The sequence below is a fragment of the Trachurus trachurus genome (genome assembly GCF_905171665.1).
Source record: "Trachurus trachurus genome assembly, chromosome: 20".
NCBI classification, from domain to species: domain Eukaryota; kingdom Metazoa; phylum Chordata; class Actinopteri; order Carangiformes; family Carangidae; genus Trachurus; species Trachurus trachurus.
Genome location: NC_139911.1, coordinates 5432144 through 5452217, shown reverse-complemented (window position 1 = coordinate 5452217; position 20074 = coordinate 5432144). Strand labels below are relative to the sequence as shown.

At 41.9% G+C, this 20074-nt stretch overlaps 2 protein-coding genes across 4 annotated transcripts in view; both read right to left on the bottom strand.

Moving 5' to 3' along the window:
* Positions 1-10981, bottom strand: part of ccny (cyclin Y) — a 34812-nt gene extending 23831 nt beyond the window's left edge. For both annotated transcript variants that reach the window (XM_083995683.1, XM_083995684.1), the window contains exon 1: positions 10277-10981. In XM_083995683.1, the coding sequence (XP_083851809.1) occupies positions 10277-10430 (154 nt within the window). In that variant the 5' untranslated portion in view covers positions 10431-10981. The remainder of the gene's footprint in view (positions 1-10276) is intronic.
* A 2646-nt stretch (positions 10982-13627) lies between these two features.
* LOC311003768 (cAMP-responsive element modulator-like) lies at positions 13628-18271 on the bottom strand. Of its 2 annotated transcripts, none has more exons than XM_083995606.1 (3): positions 18108-18271; positions 16144-16288; positions 13628-14137 (listed from the first exon to the last, which is right to left on the bottom strand). In XM_083995606.1, exons 1-3 carry the CDS (start codon positions 18265-18267, stop codon positions 14005-14007), a joined length of 438 nt encoding a protein of 145 aa, XP_083851732.1. In that variant the 5' UTR covers positions 18268-18271; the 3' UTR covers positions 13628-14004. The 2 variants fall into 2 exon arrangements, with proteins under 2 accessions (XP_083851732.1, XP_083851731.1); XM_083995605.1 differs by lacking the exon at positions 13628-14137 and adding an exon at positions 14246-14606.
* Positions 18272-20074: the final 1803 nt, after the last annotated feature.

Genomic DNA, 20074 nt, shown 5'->3' with positions numbered 1-20074 from the left:
TTCTTCCTCTCTCTCTCTCTCGTCACTGTGGGGTTCGTCCGGTGTCAAGCTGTGGAAGGAGCCGAGGATGACAGGAGGGCCATCTGTGCCAAGCTCTGTCACTCTCCGTGTTTACATTTCCACATAGCACATACTGTATGCATGTACACGCATGCACAAATCAGCATAAACACCAACAGAGATGCCAGAGATCAATGACGCACAAAGATGGTGACACACATGCACACATGCACCCTCACATAGTGGATTTTGGGGAGCAGCCTTATCACTGAACTATTGAAAACTGCCTGATTTCAATCGTCAGAATCACTGAAACTAAATTTTGTGATTTAAAATACAATGAAAAACAACATATTCTTCTATTTATAAGTTGCATAAGTATAAGTGGCAGATGGTGCATTTCCTGCAGCATAATAATCACACAGACACAACCCATTATGTCCAGTAAAGTTATATCTGTTGCTGTCACTCAGGTGCTGCTGTGCCAGGACTGTCCGCCCAGGTCGACTTTAAAAACAGCCAATCGGCGGCATCTAATTGCCGTCGCACCTGCTCACCAGACCACCAGCAGCAACTCCAGTGGTCCCATCTGATGGCTGCATGCTCAGTTAGCTGGCTAAATTAGCCCTGACTCCACTAGAGCCACCATAAACAACACAACACAACACTCACTAACGTTCCCCTGCTACTCCGGCACGATGTATGATCGCAATTACCGGTACAAGAAAGTCTCATCAGAGCCCTCATGTGAGCTCAAAGCGATGCTGTTGTTCATATGTCAAATACAAAATATGAAAACTGCTTCCAGTATGGACGTCAGACTTATGAAAGCGCCTGCTGTTGGGTAATTACGCCTGTTTCTTAATTACTAGACAGTCTAGTTAACACATTTCCAGTAACTATTTCCACATTTTTCTTACTTGGTTTAAAATAATTGGGTTTAATATAATGAGATTATATGAAACTAGGCTTCCCAGTGTGGCCCTGCTGAGGGTCTCCACTCTTAATACATCACCCTGCAGGTTACAGTTTCTCGGTTAAACAGGGAAGAAAAGCTGCACGCTGCAGTTTATGCAGCTGTAGGGCTCGTGTCATGAGAATGGATGTGTTAAATCTCTGCATTTCCATCTTATCTTTCCCTCTGTTGCCTTTTGTCAGCGTGGCGCTCTAATTCTGGAAAAAAACAACAGCAGGCAGTTTTGTTTTTCCCCCCGAGTGAGGTCCAACTTTGATTCGATCACCTCACATTGAAAATCGTGAGAGACACTCACACAGTACTTTGAAATACAGCTAATTATGCCACTGTGATCCAGACAGTCTGTTTGATTTAAGGAGATAAGTCATTGATCTCGCTGCCGTTCAACCGGAAAATAATGAATCTCTAAAGACGTGAGCTCATCTGAGTCTGAGTCTGTGTCTTCAGAGAGGTTTAAGGATTTTTTATGATCCGTTACGGGCTAATAAAAGTCTGCTACTTAACAAAACCCACTGGGTCTTTTAGAAACAGATCATTATCAACTTAAAAAACAACGCTTTTCTTATTTCTAAACAGTTGAGGAAGTCATAGGATTGATTTAAGGAAGAAAAAAAAAGAGGCTTGTGTTTTCCTACCAATTCTTCCACTTCAAGAGCACGTTAGAGGATAAGTGCCTTGCTCAGGGGCATTTCAACATGAGGTAATGAGGCAGGTAAAAACACTGCTTGGCTTTTCTTGGCTCAAACAGGCCACTTTTTCTCAGGAAAACATTTGGGTGCAGTTAAATTATATGGAAAGGGAAGGGATAGCTTAATTAGCACATTAGTTTAAGACTTTTCAATGATAATCCCTTATAACAAACCATCTGAGGATTGCCCTGAGCTCACCCTCGTCTCTCACCTGGCCAGAATAGGATGTGAGGAAACAAAATGCAAATCTCTACTTTTAAATCCTATTGTGGAGAGCAGCTCAGTCAGTAAGGTCAAACATGGTCAAACAGATTGTCCCTGTAAACCTCCTCATGTGTCCATAGGAGACGTGTCCTGGACGTCTCTGTCCTCTCTGCTCAAATCAAGACCGTAATACTGTCACAGCTTGCCGCACAAATTTGCCAGTAATGCAAGTGGCACGCTGACAGCTGTGCCCAAATGATCTCTCTCTCTGGCGTCGTCCCGTTCCCCATCATGCAGCGTGCACGCGGGTTGGAAGCACCACTTCAGCGAGCAGCTAGACAGACTGCATTATGTAAGCTGATTTCTGATTATACCATTCAAGAGCGCTGATGGGAATCTACTTAGACTCTCCACCATGGGCATTCATTGATTTTTTTTTCTTTTTTCCCTAGGATTCGGGTGTTCGCTCCTAACGAAGTGAAGACTTTAAATCACAAAGACTGGTGGCATTCCCACGCTTCACGACACAGCCGTCTACCAAAAAGCACTGGGTTCAGCGCTTTGACAGCCCCAAAACTAAAACAAGCAAACATGAAGGTTAAGCGGAGTCACTGCGCAGATCCTTGAGGGTTTTTTTTTTTTTTTTTTCCATTTAATCAGTGTCAGCTCGCTCCGACCAAATAATTCAGTGCAACCATGAGGGGAAAATCTCAGCAAACTCTTAACAGCTCGATTTATCAGCACTGACTGATGGCATGCCCTTAGCAGAAGCATCCTGTCTGTCATAACACACTGCCCATCTCCACAGTGTCTTACTTACTTTGGCAGATATTGCAAGATAAGTCCAGATTTATGTTATTTATCATGATAAAAAATGTGTCTTCTACCAAATAAATATGTTCCCTCACATCTGAGGAATGTGATTTATGGGCCGGGGGGTTTCTGCAGCATCTCCATATCTATGGTATGAACAATTTTTTACCTTTATCAAAATAATAAATTCCTACAGCTTGGTCTATCACAAATTTTGATTATAATTCATTAAATTGTGCATTTGTGCAATTCCAAAGGGGTTTAACAGATTATTTTCCTACTTTGAATGCAAAGCAAATCCAAGTGCAAAAACAAAAAGAGTTGTGTTTCAGGCTATTTTTTCACACAACTGGAGCCTTATTCAGACTTCATTCAACTTTTGAACTCAAATGATCAACCACAATGAGGACTTCACCTCTCACGCCCCACTCGTCCTCACTACACTCCCACTGCACACGAGATCCCACCACAGACCCGAGCATGAGGTGTTTGGCTTATGTTACAACAGAGTAATGAATTTGTGACATATCTCTGCACACAGAGACGCGCTCTCTTATTTTAATGACTTGTATCGATCCGAGCGCTTCCTCTCATCTCTTAATCAGAAGTGGCAGAAGAGCATTACAACGGGACTTCCTCAGGAGGCCCCTGTGAGTGAACAACACACTAAACAGGTAATTTGCGGGGAGCAGATTCATCTTCACGAGCGTGGGCCAAGCCGAGCCAAACGAGACACGGGAATGAGATTGTCACAGCCAATTGCATTTTCATTCACCACTCTGACAATCAGTTCATTTGTTTTTTTTGTTGTTGCTGTTTAATGGAAACTGCTCCCTCTGAGATGATTTGCTATTCCTAGTGGGGAAATTGCCGGCTTTTGTGAACATAAATGAGAAGTGGTCGAGGAGATGAATAGTTTTTATGAGGCAGCGAATGTGAGAGAGACACGATACAGAATCATGCGACCAATCACAGACACTTGGTGCCATCTGCTACTTGATGCAGCTCATGTGCTTAAGAGGTTGGCAGCTACGAGCAAGCCTCCACTTTGTCTTCTGTTTTAAACACTGACTGTTGCTGTCAGTGCAGGCGGTGCTAAACACAACACCCATATACACACAAACACACAAACATAGGAAAGAGCTGTAGAAAGAAATGCCTTAACCACAGCAAGGAAAGCTGAGTAAAGGACTGTGGTTGCACGAGTCATATGCCAGATGTCAACATGTGTCTGAACTCTCTGAATATTGCTCAAGATCTGGCTGTTCAGCATGCACGGTGCAGGGCCTTCTGTTTGTCTTCAACCCACATTCCTTGTATAAACATACACAGATGAGATAAACCCCATTGTATAAAGGTGTAACTGCACTCTAAGTGTAACTCAGCAAACTGCATTTAGAGGGGATTCAATAGCAGCAGGAATAGCGTGTGGCGTTTGTGTTGTCAGCAGACCAGAGACACATCTAAGACTCAGCAAAACATTGATCTGGTGTAGAGACAAATCAATATTGATGGGAGGCTATTGGCTGAATTTACTGTAAGAAGCAGCCAAACCTCATTTTTACTGCCAGTATTTGAAACGTTGTGCAATTTTTCACAAGTACGCTTCATAAAACTGACAGATTGGCTCTAAGATTAGTTGTAACTCAATAAGAAGTACCACAGATATTAATCTTATAAAAGTCAGCGCTAACATATCACTATGGCTTCAAATCCAGAGGTCCAAATGAAAACCTTCCCTACATCCATGTTAGTGATCTGTGCATTCCAGCAGTGCAAATGTCTTACATCTCTCAGAGGGGTATGCATGAGCTTATGTTTCTGGTATGGGTGGAGTGGGTGATAGTGAGACAGACGGTGCAGTGGAAATATGTTGAAAACAGCAAGTGAGGCAAGTTTAAAGTAAGAAAGTAAGAATTGAAGCTCATCAGACGCTCTATTTAAAACACAAACTGTCTCACCGCATCTTTTTCTGACTGCTTTTTTCCCTCAGTGGAGGAGTGGATACACAAATAATGACCTGATTTTAACTCTGAATAGTCATTTGCCGCTTCAAATTTTTCACATGGGAGATGTGCAAACATGCTGCAAGAGCATCTACCATCATCTGGACTGCACATGGCAACATGTTTCGCTTAGAGAAAATAATTCCTCCTAAGAATATTGCATATATTGCATAATAAATTGCAAAATAAATATTTATTTTTTTGGCCTTTTCAAATTGAAAATTCACATGGTTATTCATGTTCTTCCACGATCAAATATTTTAACATGCAGTGCATATTCATAATGTATTTGCTCAAAATGTGTTGTTTTTAATGATAGTTCTTTGTAATGATACCCAGATGTGTGTTTAAATGTGTTCACCTTTTACCCCAGGACACAAAGGCACAGTAAATGAGCAGTTTTCACCTCATCACCAGTCAAAACATCATAGTATCATACACCATACATGTAGGTCAACACGTCTGGAATTCATGGTTAGGAGACTCCCCAGGCTCATCAACCAGGCATGAATAATCCATGTCGAGATTTCAATTAGCCTGTGAGCAAGACTCATCAATATGTGTGAGTATGTGAGAATATGTGTGCGTGTATGTGTGTGTCTGAGCACACATATACTCCAGAAATAACCAACTTCAACACTGATGAGACGGAGACAAACGCCAGGCCTGGAGCCACTGTTCATTTACAGATGTCGGTGTTAAGTAAAACCCAAACAGGGTGAGAGATCCATCTGCTCTGTCTTCCATATCTCTCTCTATCTGCGAGACATCACCTCCACTTAGAGCCGCTGTGCAGAAATATAACATCACAATGCTCTCTGATCAAATTAGGCTAAAAATAACTCCGCTGTTCAGAGGGCCCCTCTTTCCTTCAGAGCGCTGCAGTGGCGCTGAACTGAACCTGGTCTTGTATGTTCAGAATCAGATACCATGTAGATGACAATATACTGTATAATCCCTGATAATCTTTTCCATATTCCTCTATCATTATTCTAAATTTACTCTTCTGGAAAACAAAAAAAAGAATCTGATTTTCAGTTAACCTATTTTCCTCAAACAGAGCTAAGAAAAGAGCTGCGACTGATGCAGCTTCCCTTGTGTTAAAAATAAGATTTAAAAAGGAAGAATATAGCAAATTGCTGAGGTGAAAATGTCATCATGATCAAAAAATTGCAGAAATTATATATTTAAGTTCTTCCTATTTACATTCAAGATCTTGCCACTTCCTATTGATGGAGTTGTTATTAGTTAGAATGAAGGTGTAAAGAAATTTTTCTTTTAAATCCACATCACAGCTGCTGCCGTCTGCAACATCCAATATCCAAAAAAGAAAAGAAAAGAAAAAAGAGCCACCATTTATAGACTTTACTTTCCTTATGTAACTGCCTATGCATTTTTTATATTAAACACATTTAGTCTGGAAAGCATCTTGACTGTGTGGGAGCAGCTCAGCGACCACACAAACCACCGGTCACAACAACAACGCTGGCTGGAAAGTGGGAGTATTTCATGAATGATTTCCTCCCCTTGGGAATCAATTACTTAACCTTTGTGTGTGATAGCAACCATAAAGTTTAACTACCCTTCAGGCCCGTGTAGTATCTGCGGTGGTCGACATGTCTTTATCACAGGCAGCGACAAGTCAAGTGCTAAATAGATCCATTCCCTGGTATTGGCATTTACTCGTACATGCTGTGAAGTAGAACCTAAATTATACAGCATGACAAATTGAACACAAATGTGCACAGAGATAAACGAGCTGTCAAAGAAAGCATGAATCTCTGCAGCCGCCGCTGCTGTCTCTGACTGACATATGAATTACGATCAGAACTGTATAGAGAGCAGGCAATTGCTCTGGCAAATCAGATTTTACTGCTGATTTGTGTAAGCGGTTGTTTGAAAGACCCTTTTTTTTTGTACTTGAAAGAAGGCTGCTCTGTGAACATTGTGTTTTGTTTACGCACACGCCAAGAGTGTCCTCGTGTGTCATCACCACTGTCAGCAGTTCTCATGGCTGATTTTCTGTAATCACATGCTAAATGCATCTGCACAAAAACACAGAACAAGCGCAAGCATTCATGCAGTGAATGCAAAGACAACTACAATACTATAATATATAACGTTAACAGGTAAAACCAAATCAAACAGGATTATAGGTTGAAACCCAGAATATGGTCAGACCACGTTGTATTTGCATTCTGTCTGGCGTCAGCAGGTATCAGCCCTCTGTTTGCTTCTCTCCTCCTTCTCATTTACATCTTCTTCCAATTCTGTTGCCAGACAACAAAACAAAGTTTCAAATAAGTGGCACAATGAAGTCCTCTCCATGGGTATTTTTCAAAAAATGTGTGATTTGGCTGCTGAAACTCGCTGAAAACTGAACTTTTGCAACAACGTTTTGGCTCGTAGTGTCGTTGCTGTTGCTGTGATATCACCTCCAAGCTGCTGCACTGCTCTGCTGGAACTCTTATTCTGGCTGAGACAATCACCAAACACAATCGTTAAAGTCAAAAGGCTGTGTTGGGATTGCAGCTATGTTCCCCTACTTGTAAAATGATCGCTCAAGAGAGAGTCAAGTCAGAAGCTCATTATGTCGGAGAGTGTCTGCAGAGGGAAAGCCTGACCTCACTAGATCTGTCATGCGGTGCTTTTTGTAATAAATGAAAAATGACAGTAATTGTAGGGCTAATAATGAAACAGCAACAAACTGTGGGGAAAGTCCAACTTCTGCAGCCCAGCCAGTTATTCAGAACTGCATCACCACCATGCAGCCCACCTGTTTGATAACCTGCCTGAACAGGTAGGATAAACATTCCCACATTGCATCACAAAGATATCAAATCTCCTCGAATCACATGATCTCCTTGCACATTTTCAATATTTGCTCTTCACAGTGTACTTAAGATTATACCGGCTCTCTGCTACAGCCGGGCTTGAGCTTCATGACCGACGGTATATGTGACTTTCCCAATTATTCATTCGCTTGGATCGAGCTGAGTTACTCCACAGGATATATGTAAGGAGAGGAGGAATGCCATTAGAGGTCCAGTGACGGGGGTCAGAGGGTCGCTGGCTAAAGACCTGAGTAAACAGCTTAGGACAAACACTGAAAACCAGCTTGAGGCCTGAGGCTGGCTTTCCCTTTCCTTTCATGGTTACATTGATTGTAAAAGGACACAATCCTGAGCTTTGTGTGTGGTTTGTTGGTCATTTTGAACTCTTGTCCAGTCACACAAGACAAGACGAGGGTTATCCTTGTGACTCACCTCGTGTTTCTGGCAATAAATACCAATGCAGTGACTATTGGATTACAGACATGTTAGTCAATATATTAATAGAATTTTTCTACCATATAAAGACAAAGCTAAAGAAAATCACATTTGAGATTTGGAGCTAGAGAATATCTTCATATTTTCACTTGTAAAATGATCTATTGATTATCAGAGCAGTGTTTGATTCATTTTCTTTCATCAGTTAATGACTTGGATGTTGCAGTTATGCAGCATTTGAAAAAAATGGGTCAAATTAGATTTTTCTCTGGCGTTAAATGGGTCAAAAACGATACATAAATACCACTGGTGCTCCTGATTGAAGGAATCAGATGTGTAGATACTGTACAAACTCACAGTCACCACTCTCACAAGCACCAAGAACCACTGCTTCTCCTCACAGGTTAGAGCGGGACAGGCGCCCAGCCGGGACATCGCCCTCTGAAAATGTTCCAAGCATGTCCAACAAAGAGGACATGGGGCTGGGAAGACCCTGAGCATGCTGGGAAGGATCATATATCATATATCCCAGCTGGCCCCAGGAATGCCTTGGGATCCCCCCAGGAGGAGCAGAAGGAAATGCAGCGAACGACTATAGAGAGTAAGGAATGGATGTCTGGGATACTTTGCTTAATGTTGCGATGACCCTGACCCAGATCAGAATAAGTGTCAGCAAAAAAAAAAAAATTATAGCGTAAAAATCCATGCGGTCATTATAGAAAAACCACACTGATCAAGCCACACTCGACCAATCCCATGCCTGTGCCATCAATTACAAAGTTGCTGAATGAGGCACAGTCCCAGACCCTGAGGCTTTCCTGATTACTCACTCCAGGGAGTCCGGTCCTCGCAGGGAGGAGCAGAGCGAGGCTGACTGGCTTTTTTTTCCTTTTCTGGCACATCATTTAGACCGAGCGGAACAGCTCTGGGAAGAAACCTGCCATGCTACGAGAAAGTGAGACAGACATAAAGTCCAAGTGACATTTTGACCTGCTTTTTGGCTGACATCACAACAGCAACCCCAGAGAGAGGAGCCGTTTGCGCTGTTTGGATCCAGCCGTGATCTTGACTCATTTTGAGCGCCGAGACAACGTGATGCCCGTTTTGGTCGATGAGCCGTGACCCTGATTTGAGTCTGCTCCAACAGCTAGCATCAGGACAACTTCCTGTTACGGTTTCATGTTTTCTAATAACTGCACATTTCCTCAAGCATCGCTGGTGATTTCCTGACGGTGGTGGCTGCCAGCTTGGCTCGCTGGGATGATTTCCTCTCTGGCATCCCTCTACTTCCCATTTCCTTACTAATCACCTGGGTTGCTAAAACGTTATTTTTAATCAGTGACACAATATTAGACACGCCTCATTTGGTTATGAAATCAACACAATTACGCCTCAAGGAGTCCCATCTGAAAACTTGCCTAATAAAACTAAATCTGTTTAAGTTAAAACCCTCTTTGTCTGAAACCAACTGTGTTTTTGTATCTATAATAATTTTAAAAACCTTGGATCTTAAATGCCCAGCGGAGAATGCGACAATCCTGGTGTTAATGAGGGTTAAAATGTGTTGTTGGTCATTTCCTGCACACTTCCCCAAAGGAAGTGAAGGGACACCCTGCCATAAACACTATCCATCATCACTATCGCATCAACCTCCCACCGGAGCACAAATTCACACTCACCCTTCCCTATACACTGTCTGGAGGACCCAACCCTATATACAATTACGGACCCTCTCGCACATGAACACATTTGTGAAAATGACGCAAAGTTCCTTCCCCCCTTCAGCAAAACCTCCTTCTGGACTGTTAAGATGATGACACAACATCCTCGCCTAAGAAGAAGACAGATTTCCATCTTTTAAAACAAACAGAGGCAAAGCAGAAAAGGTAATAGTGAAACATGAAGTTAATATTATAGCCTACCCTATTTCTCAAAGCAAACCTGCAGCAAATGAAAAACCACTGCCTGGTAGCTGTGGCTTTCTAACAAGCTGGAAGTTCAATGAGAAGGAAACCAACAGCACTGTAGTTATTGGTGTAATGGATGAGTGAGTGGGTGGGTGGGTCCTTGGCACACAGATGCTGCACGTTCTCATTATCTGATAATCCTGCAGCCTAAATCTGCAAATGCACGAGTATATTTACACAATAAAATAAAATAAAATAAATGCCAATATTCATTTTTTACCATGCACAATGAGGAAATAAAGGATAACAATAATGACAGCAATAAGAGGAAACAAGGATGGTGATTTTTCAGCCATGTTTGTGAGTTGCTATTTAAATCACACCAGTGAAAAAGAGGGGAAGTGCATCTCACCATCTATGTTTTCTCTGTCGCTGATGTGCTGGAGGTTGCAGCCCGTGTCCTCCCGACTCAGCTCGGGCTCTGGCCGGTAGGTCTCCAGCCTGGAGTGGTTGTTCCTCCGGTGTTTGGGGCTCGACGACACGCAGCAGGAGGTTGTATTCCCCATGGCGTGAGGCGAGCGGGATTTGACGACTATAGTCCTGTCCCCTAAATAAAGTGTAGCCTGTCTTCTTTAGCCCTGTGGCCGTGCTGTGCTGTGCTGTTAGCGCTACTTAACGAGAGAGAGAGAGACAGAGAAGAGAGAAAAAACGGGGCGGTAACGCGGATAGACAGACCTGGTGCAAACTACAAACTGGCCCCGCGGTCCGTTAACGCTACACGCCCTTCTCTCTGGTTTTAAAATGTGCTTTGCTGGACAAATGGAGCCATTTAAAAAAGCCTATTAAACGCCACGGTGGGCTGATACATCAAGAGGAGCCCTTCCAAACCTCCAGGCGAGGGCAGATAGAGATAGTGCCTCAATATTACAGGCTTCGGTTTCACTGTCGACTCCCCTTCGCCTCGTAATTCCCGTACGCGAGCCCGGTTTTCCTCACGCACACATGTTGACATACCGTTACTTTATGGCGACATGAAGGAAGGAAGAAGAGGACATTGTGGTCGTTTAGTTTTGTCTGGAGCAGAGGCTGTTTTTCTTTTGCTCTCAGCGCTACATGGTTGCCGATACAGTGGAGACTACTGCTGCTGCTGCTGCCGCTGCTGCTACATCCGCTGCCGCGCTGCGTTCAGGGGCGTCACGTAAATTCGGCGAACGAAGAATTTTAAAAATGGACTCGTCCTACCTAGACTGTAATTTTCACCCACAAAACACAGGAAGTTTATTAGAATTTAATTATATTTTGTGAGATTAAAAGTAAATTTGGCGACATTTTTTGTTTGTTTTTTTAAATCTTATAGGCTACCTTTATAGCATCCTTTTTGCATTCTCAATATTTTTCTTCCGTAAAACAGAAAAAACATACAGTGGCATAATCACATTTTCACCTTATGTTATTGACTCTGGTTTACCAAAGCCTGTTTTTGTCTTTTAATTTTCATTCATGCCACTATTTAGGCTAGCCTATCGAGAGAAACGGTCGTACATCCATGCAGGTACAAATAACAACATGTCCGGCGGCACGTAAACATATCTTAAAAAAAAAAAAAAAAAAAACCCACAGCACTATGGCTGTAATGGAAAAAGGTTCCGGTTCAAGTGGGTGGTTACAAGTGTGTAATAAATGGACAATTATATATAAGTCTCTGGGGGATGTAATAAATGAAATACAGAATGCCAATAGAATTGAACAGAAACTAATCTCCCAAGTATTTAAGTGGGTTCCTGTGGTCCACTGTTTTTGATTAATTAATTATTTTTTAATATTTTTCCACAATTACTATAATAATAATAATAATAATGAACTAAGAACATAATGTAAATTGTTCTTGTGTAAACTGCTGGGTTAGTAGTGTAACAGCCAAAGGAGTGTCACTGTTTATGTCCTGTTGTGAACCCAAACACTGACATCTATCATTTCCTTCTTGCCCATATTTGTGTGTGTGTGCCAGTTAATTATTTGATCTTGTCTGATCTGATGACTGTGAAAATCCATTAGGGCTTTGTCTTGCCCAGTGTCAGAGTAAAAATGGCTGCTGAGTCTAAATCTCTCCGCAGCTTTACGTCGGATTAGTAGAGGTTAACGTAAACAAAGTGCAATTTGAGGAATATCCTAATAATCCATTCACATGTTTCCTTGACATGTAGGGGAAAATGAAATGTACATGTGTGTGTGTGTGTGGGTGTTGCTGGCTTAGATTGACACTGATGATGCTGCAGAGTGAAGGACGTATGAGAGTTGATGGGTTTGTTGCTTTATTGCACAGGTTGAAATAATGTTGCACTGTGAGAGGAGGCATGGTGCAGTAGTGCAGCCTGCTGGTACTGAAGCTGCATTGCATTTCTCCAAGGCAGATCTATCACATGAGGGTTATTATGTGTCATATATCTGATCTGTCTCCTTGTGTTTCATCTTAGAAATCTTACACATAAGACATTTTTCATACCCAAGAGCTAACCAGGAGCACAAACTAATGTGTGTGCTATTGATATATTTGGAGGCATTTTACATGTTAGAGGCAAATCAATGTGTGTAGTGATCATCAGCGACTTCACCAGAGACAATGCCACATTTCATCTCCTGTTGTCTGTGCTGTCTGTGCTTGGACAGTATTTCCTTTTCCCTGCTGCTGCATTCCTCTATCAGTGTGGAAGTTGTTGCCTGTGTTTTGTTATACACTGGACAGGAATAAGGTTTCACAATAGGCCCAGGTGCAAGGCAAATCTCAGTGGTATTGGATTCTTTCCTTCTTGTGTGTGTATGTGTGTGACTCAACAATAAACAGCACACTGGACTGAGACCAGGAAACTCAAGGTTAGTGCAACCAAACACAAAGAAGTGAATATGTAGCTTAAGAAAATAACTAAAAACCTTTTTTTTTTAGTTTGTTAAGATCTTTTTCAATGGCGAATGCAAATTTCAATTACGTCTTGATCGTGTTCTTTTGGTGTTAAATCCTACGTATTTTCTCTTTTGTTGCGTTTAAACATTCATATTTTGCAGTATGAACTGTGTAAGAGCGGTGTGGCTCTTCCACAACATAACACAAAAGCCATGACAGGAGAAGTTTCTTTGCTTTGTCGCTGACTGTCCTTTCAATGAAGATGAGTTATCGCTGAAAGGACAGCACATCATGTTCGGAGCAGAAACCGAAGGTCGAGACTCCGCATTGCAATAAAAGCCTTTTAACATTTCACAGTGGAGCTCTTGTGGGGGCTGGGGGGTGATTGCTTGGTTAACTCAAGGTGTAAATGCTTTGGTATTTTCCATGATCTGTTTCTCTCTTAAGCTCAGGTTACTAACAAATGATCTCACTTGTTTCAACTGTACAAACACAAATCATGTCGGGTCCCTGGTTAACACCAAACAGATAGATATGTGCAGTGTGTATGAAAACAACACAGAGAGAAAGAGATAAGCAACACATTTATTGAGGCAAATACATTTTAAAAACATCTGTCTAAGACTTTTAAATGTGGTACAGAAGAGAAATAAAAACACCAACAGCTGGACTTCAGCATCAACTTTCATTCAAACACACACAAGAAGCACATAAATGCACTTTTAAATTAAGCCAGATATACTGAAACAAAGCAAAGCCTATCAAAACAGTAAGTTAATACCATTTCCACAAATGCATGTATGGTGTAGTGTTGTCAACTTAATGTTACAGCTATTCATATTAAGACTTTTTTTTTCCTTTTTTTTTTGGTACAAACTATCCACTTGTATTCAAAACTGTAAAAATGCAGAGTAAACCTTCACAAATAAATATCGATGCCACAGGTCAGAAGCAGAAAAGTCCTTGTAGAGATCTTGGTGGGTCTCTATGTTAAATACGAAGAGGGATGGAGGGGGTCGGAGTGTGATAAATGCAGCGGGTGTTACTTCCTGTCGGTGTGCTTGCATCAGGTGAGCGGATTCCCTTTGAACAATTTCATTTATGACAGAGTTTCCCTTAAAAGACATCCAACACAAAGGCCGTCAGCTCACACAGTGTACGAATAGAGCCAAATAACACAAATCAGTTGTAATCAATATGGAATGTAAAATACAGTACAGGTTGTAGCAGTAGATTGGTGCTTAGACGTTGGGGTCCTTCAGGGTCCGCAGCTGGGCCTTCAGCACCTGGTTCTCCATCTCCAGCGCGGTGTTGCGGCTCTTCAGCTGGTCCAGGTACAGCCTCTTCTTCTTCCTGCTCTGCTTGGCGGCCAGCCTGCGCAGAGGGACACAAGCTCCTCGTCACACTCCCTGACAATAACCCTGACCTGAGAGACGAGGTTCCTGTTTTTTTTTTGTTTTTTTTTTCCCCCCGGTTGTGGTGCGTGGCTAAAAAGTCAGAGCCAGAAACATTGACATCACCGTGTAAACACATTTAAAAAGCTGGGACAAGGAGTTTTTTGTGCGAGCGTGTGTTCATGTGAGTGTTTGTGCGCGTGTCTGTGTAAGCAAAAAAAAAAAGTCTTCAAGACACCCCACAGAAGCAGACAACAGTTCCACTCAATTGTGGGCCCCCTCCCACCGCCGCCGCTGAGAGGAATCACTCGACTTTGTGTCGGTAGATGTCCTTTAAGGTTCTGAGCTCCTCAATCAGAGTCTTGTTTTGATTTTCGAGCACGGCCACGCGATTTTCAAGGCATTTGACATATTCCTTCTTCTTTCGTCGACACTCCCGGGCGGCTTCCCTGTAGGCAACAACAGCCAACCATGAAAAAGAAGCCTTCACATCTTGGCTTTTCTCCCAGATAACAACAGAGCACTCATTCTATCCATGAAATCGGTTTACATCAAGCGGCAGAGAGAGAAAGAGAGAAAGAGAGAAAGAGAAAGAGAGAGGGAGCAAGGTCCCATTACAAAACATGCAGAGGGTTTTTTTCTCGTGTGGGCACAGAATGTTTAGATGTGGATGATTGCGAACATGTTCGTCATGCTTTTGGGACGGGACTTCACGTAACAGAGTCAAACAAACAAGTAGGAAGTCATGAACCGAAGGAATAAAAATAAAAAAAATAAACAGGCGTAATAATTCAGTGGTGACTGATTATAGTAAAATCATCACGTGGGAGGGACAGGGGCCATGCAAGCAAGAAAAACAAGGAGCCAGCGTCAGCAGCAACACGGCCTCGTTCACAACAAACACAAACTGAGCTCAGAGTCTCCTACAGAGAGAGAGCAGGAAGCAGCGAGGAATCAATCCACATACAACCAACCCACTTTCAATGTTCTAATAGTTGATCATATCAGCAAGCAAGCCCCCCCCTCAGCCCTTCCCCTCCACTCACACCGGTATGTCACAGAGCAGATAATGGGCAGATGACCTGAGAATTAGCGGCTTAAGTTTCTGGATGGCGGAGACGAGTCATGCAGGAGAGTGATGACAGGCTTTTTTTTAGGACATGCACTTATTGTCCTCACTGTGGCGTTTGGTATCGGCTTAATACACAGAAGCCAGGTACGGCCAAAAGAGTGTTGAAATAAAGTCTACAGTTCTTTTCTGGGCAAATTGAATGGTAGGCAACTGGACTTGTATTTGTCTGGGAAGACGTTTCACCACTGTCTTTGCCCCACTAGTGCAGACTAGTGGGACTTGTTGCGTACGAACTGATGAAGCCTCTTAGATAAGAGGCGAAACATCTTCCCAGACAAATACAAGTCCAGTTGCCCAGAAAAGAACGATGACCTGGATAAATGAGAATATCCATAGACAAAGCCTACAGTGAATGAATGTGTCCAGGACCAATAGTGATATTAACATTTGACAGCTCCAGGAAAGCACTGGCTAGTGGCTAGTACTCTTTTTTTTATATAGAAACACAGATCAAGAGCATTGTTTTTGGTAAAGATCCCTTCAGCACACTCTGTTGGAAAAGCCATACAACAGAGACAATTGTTCTTAAATAAACAAGCTATAATGTCTTCATTAGTGAGCTGGAGGTGCTGGCGCAGCCGGAGCTCTGGGTCTTTACGCTACATTGAGCTAATCAGATGCTGGCTGCTACTTTCTTATAGTGTACACATGAGAGTGGGATCAATCATCTCATGCAGCTCGCAGCGAGAAAACAAATTAGCTCCTCTCTAGCTCTTCTCTTTCTGTGCTGCAATTTTCACTTCATGAGCTGATACCAGTATCTAATACAGCTAATATCGACTGATGATATCTGCAGATGTGGTTGTTTAATCGGTCTGATGTCCAGGCTTGTGAATGTGATGGGTCTTCTCTACCTGTTCTTCATCAAGCGGAGCTCTCTCTTTTGCACGGCGTCCGTCACGGGTTTGGTGGTGCTGTGCGCGCTGGGCCCCGCCACCCCCTGGGGGAGGCTGGAGCTGGTTTTATGCACCTGGCAGGCGGTCAAGTCACCTGCAGGACCTGGGGAGACACAGAAGAAACCCATTAGAAATGTGTTACATTATTTACAACACCCGGCTGCACGAATCGAGTTGAGTAATTTGCAAGCGTTCGCTGCCCGGAAACATCTGTTATGACCTCCCATTAAGTAATCGACTGCGCACACAGCAAGTCACAAAAGTCCTAACAAGCTGTAAAGTAAGTTAGGTTACAGTTTTATGGGGGCAAATCAGTACGAAACTTAACTGCCAATGCTTTTCAAATGGATGGACTTGTATTGACTTGACTTGTCCTATTCAAACAGATCTGAATGAGCAGGAAAAATATCAGATTGTGACTAATTAATGTTAATTTGGCAATTTAGGCTGATATTAGTATGACTTTATAGTGTGTTATTTTTGTAAAGTGTTATTTGATGTCATTTTAAACATAGATAGAAACAGAAATATATGTCAATAGTATCTAATTTTGCTGATCAATGTAAATAATTCTTATAGCTAATGTTGGTCATCTGTTTGATGGGCTAGTGCTGTAATTTATAAAAACTAATCTCTATGCTGCCAGTCTGTGAGGGTCTGTAATTAGAAATGCACTGATTTCCACCTAGAAAACTGTTAACATGCAGAGGCGTGTGTCCATTGTTATCTTGGAAAAATCTACAAAGTGTAATAAACGGATATAAAAACAAAAAACAAAACATGTTAAATTCCAAAAGGTGGTGCACTGCTTAAAGATACAGATAAATCTTGCACATGCTAAATAATACTTTGAGGATGTTTTCCTTTTAAAGTCACTGCAGTTGCAGTAGATGTTACAGATTTCATAGCTTTTAATCCATCACATGCTCGCTGATGATTTGCTGTGAAATGAAGTAATGCATACTGAGGCTGTGTTAAACAGATAATGACATGGACAACAACAATAACCATAAATCAATTCGACATGTCATTCTCTCTTCTTTAATCCCCCCAGGGAACATGCAGTTCTCCTCCGCCTCCAAATTAACTCAACCACACATTTGTTATTGTAAAAGTCCTTGGGACAAAAACAATCTTATCAAATGAGTGGCACTGGAAAATAAAGTGCAGAGTTAGAGATGGTGTGATTCTTATCTACTTCTCCTTCTGTTCACTGTTTGCTCAGTACCGCGTTATAATACGTTGATAATTAATTCTGTGACATGGTGGAATTGCAAAAAAAAAAAAAAAAAAGAACTGCAGATTATCACAGCATGGCCAGCGACTGACGTCAATGTACATCGTATTCGCTGGTTCACATTTACATGTCACTGCTGGGGGCCTGTTCCAGGAAAAGCAGTGACGTCAGCTACTGCTGCTATGTGCTGTGAGTGGGCAGAGCACTGAAGCATTTCACAGAGGGGAGAGAGGGAGAGAGAGAGAGAGAGAGAGTGAGAGGCAGCAGGCAGGAGAGAGAGAGAGAAGGAGAGCAGACAAGTACAGCCAGTGAAAATGTTTGTTATTGAAGAAAGCTTGTTGCAGCTGACTGTGGAAAAATGAGGCTAATATTTCATCTTATCCCTCTTTATTGGAGCCAGATCGAGCTGTTATTCTGAGAGACTGTTGCATATTATATTTGTGGTGTGGGAAAAATTCCCTGAAACAGATGTATAAATATCTCAAGTCTGAAAAGCCAAGCTTGCAATAACTTTTTATCTATTTATTTCAATACTCCTGAATTAGCTGGATTTCCCCCAAACTGACTGCTGACATGAATGATCACCAACTATATTTTTATAGATTCATAATAAATATTTCAACTTAATAACAAAAAGCAGTAAAAAAATGTTTTTAAAAGAACAATAAAATGATAGTAAACATACCTGTTTCTGTCTCATCCCCGGTTACAGCCATGTCAGTTGTACTCCCAGCGTCTCCAAGAGAAGGTGTCCTCTCCAGAGTCTTCTCTCTGACTGAAATGTTACCACAGTGAACAGCGAGGCTATGTGTGCAATTTACAATTAGAGGCATTGACATCAGCATGACATCACTGGCCTCCTGATGTCAACACTATGGTTTGCTCTCGACTCAGCACAGCGCTATGAGTCAGGGGCTCTGCTGTTTGTCTTTGGGAAGGAATGTTCTTCAGCTAGATTGAAGAGCACACCACTGAGGATAAAGCTTGTTGGAAACAGACAGGCAGCAGAGCCTTGAACCATTTAGACTTCAAAAAAAAAAAAAAACCACACACACACAAAAACTGTTAAAACTGTCATCTAATTTAAGATAAAAATGCAATCATACAGTATCTTTTTTAATTGCTACAAATAAAATGATATATCTGAGAGAAAGTCAGTCTAAAAATAGTAGTTTAGTCCTAGTCTATATGTATTTTTTTTTTTACCACCACAGCAAAACATTATCTCTCAGCTGATTCACCTCACACTAAAAGCTAAAGGAGCTGGCTCCCTCTGCAGGCAGGACAAGGGTAACAAAAAAAAGTACTCAAGTTAAAAGTAAAAATCCTTCTTAGGCAATGTGAGTTAGGTAGTTAAAAAATAAAATGTACTTTTTGCGCTCACACGCTTTAGCACACATGCAAACATGGGTTTTTGGGCAGGGACTCTAACACATTTTAAGTTAATCCCCCATTTGTTATTTATCCCTAGAAGCTCTGAATCTGCACGTTCCCCCACCATCATTATAAATAATCATCGTACACAGATTTGTATGTTTGTCTGATGTTATTTAAATTGCCAGATGGTCTTTAGTAAAACACAAGCAAGACACAGAATCTTCAACAAAGCTGCAACCCAGAACATTTGACTGCAGAGTTGTCGATGTATAAGTTTTTCTTTTTTTCTAAATCGTAATTCTGTGTTCATGTATGTTTATTTGTTAATATGGAAGTTAAGGTAACCTGTCTTGTCTTTTTGCCATCTATACAACACATTGGTTGCAGTGGTCTGGGAATTGTGTGTGTGTTACCTGTCATTGCTAGCGTGCTATTCATCTGGGGGCCATCCAGATCCAGATTCTCCCTCTTGAACACACTGGTGTCCACACTGGTGTTCACAGGCACGCTTGGCAGAGGCTGTAGTGTTTGTGGACCGCTCATGTTAATAGACAGCATTTTTGCACACCCCTCATACGGAAACCCCTGACCCTCTTGATAATATCCAGCTGTGGGCAAAACAAGAAAATGATACCAAGTCAGGCTTACTTACTGTATGTCATGGTAACAACTCTTTTCAACTAAGACTGGAAATTAAAGTGTTACCTGGAAACTGGGGCATGCAATAACGCTTCTTGTAACTCTCCAGCTCCCTGTAATACTTAATGGTGCTTAGTGGAGTCTCTGATGTTTGTGTGCCAGTCGTTGCCAGAGAAGTCACAGTCCCCTCAGACCGAAAATTGACGAACCCCCCTTGAAAAAACGAAGCTAGGAGGGTAAAAATGTGAGAAGGCCACATAAATGTTAATAGTTCAGGCATACTCAATTCACAACTTTTGTTTTCTTATTTCAATAGATCATTACTAACTATGTACTGTAACGACATTACAGTGGATTTTTTGTGTCATTTTGGACTAATTTTCGTACACACAGACATACAGCAGAGAGTGAAATCAGTTCATATAGTGGTACGAAAGGTAGCAAGTGTAGAAGAGATGTGCTTACTGGATTGGTTGGGGTTGGTATGTTGATGCATAGGTGCATAAGGCACAGATGGCTGCCATGACACTTGTGTATTCTCTTGGTCCATTCTGACAGGCACTGGTTTTGGCAACCTGAGGACACCTGTGATTTCACCATAACAAAGAGTTAAATTTATTTGTACGGTACAGTATA

Excerpts from the sequence above, each read along its gene's own strand:
- LOC311003768 (XM_083995605.1), bottom strand. The coding sequence starts at position 18,267 with ATGCTGATGTCAATGCCTCTAATTGTAAATTGCACACATAGCCTCGCT. Across the intron at positions 16,289-18,107 it reads CGGGGATGAGACAGAAACAG|GTCCTGCAGGTGACTTGACC; the intron begins GTATGTTTACTA and ends GTGTCTCCCCAG. Across the intron at positions 14,607-16,143 it reads CTCCGCTTGATGAAGAACAG|GGAAGCCGCCCGGGAGTGTC; the intron begins GTAGAGAAGACC and ends TGTTGCCTACAG.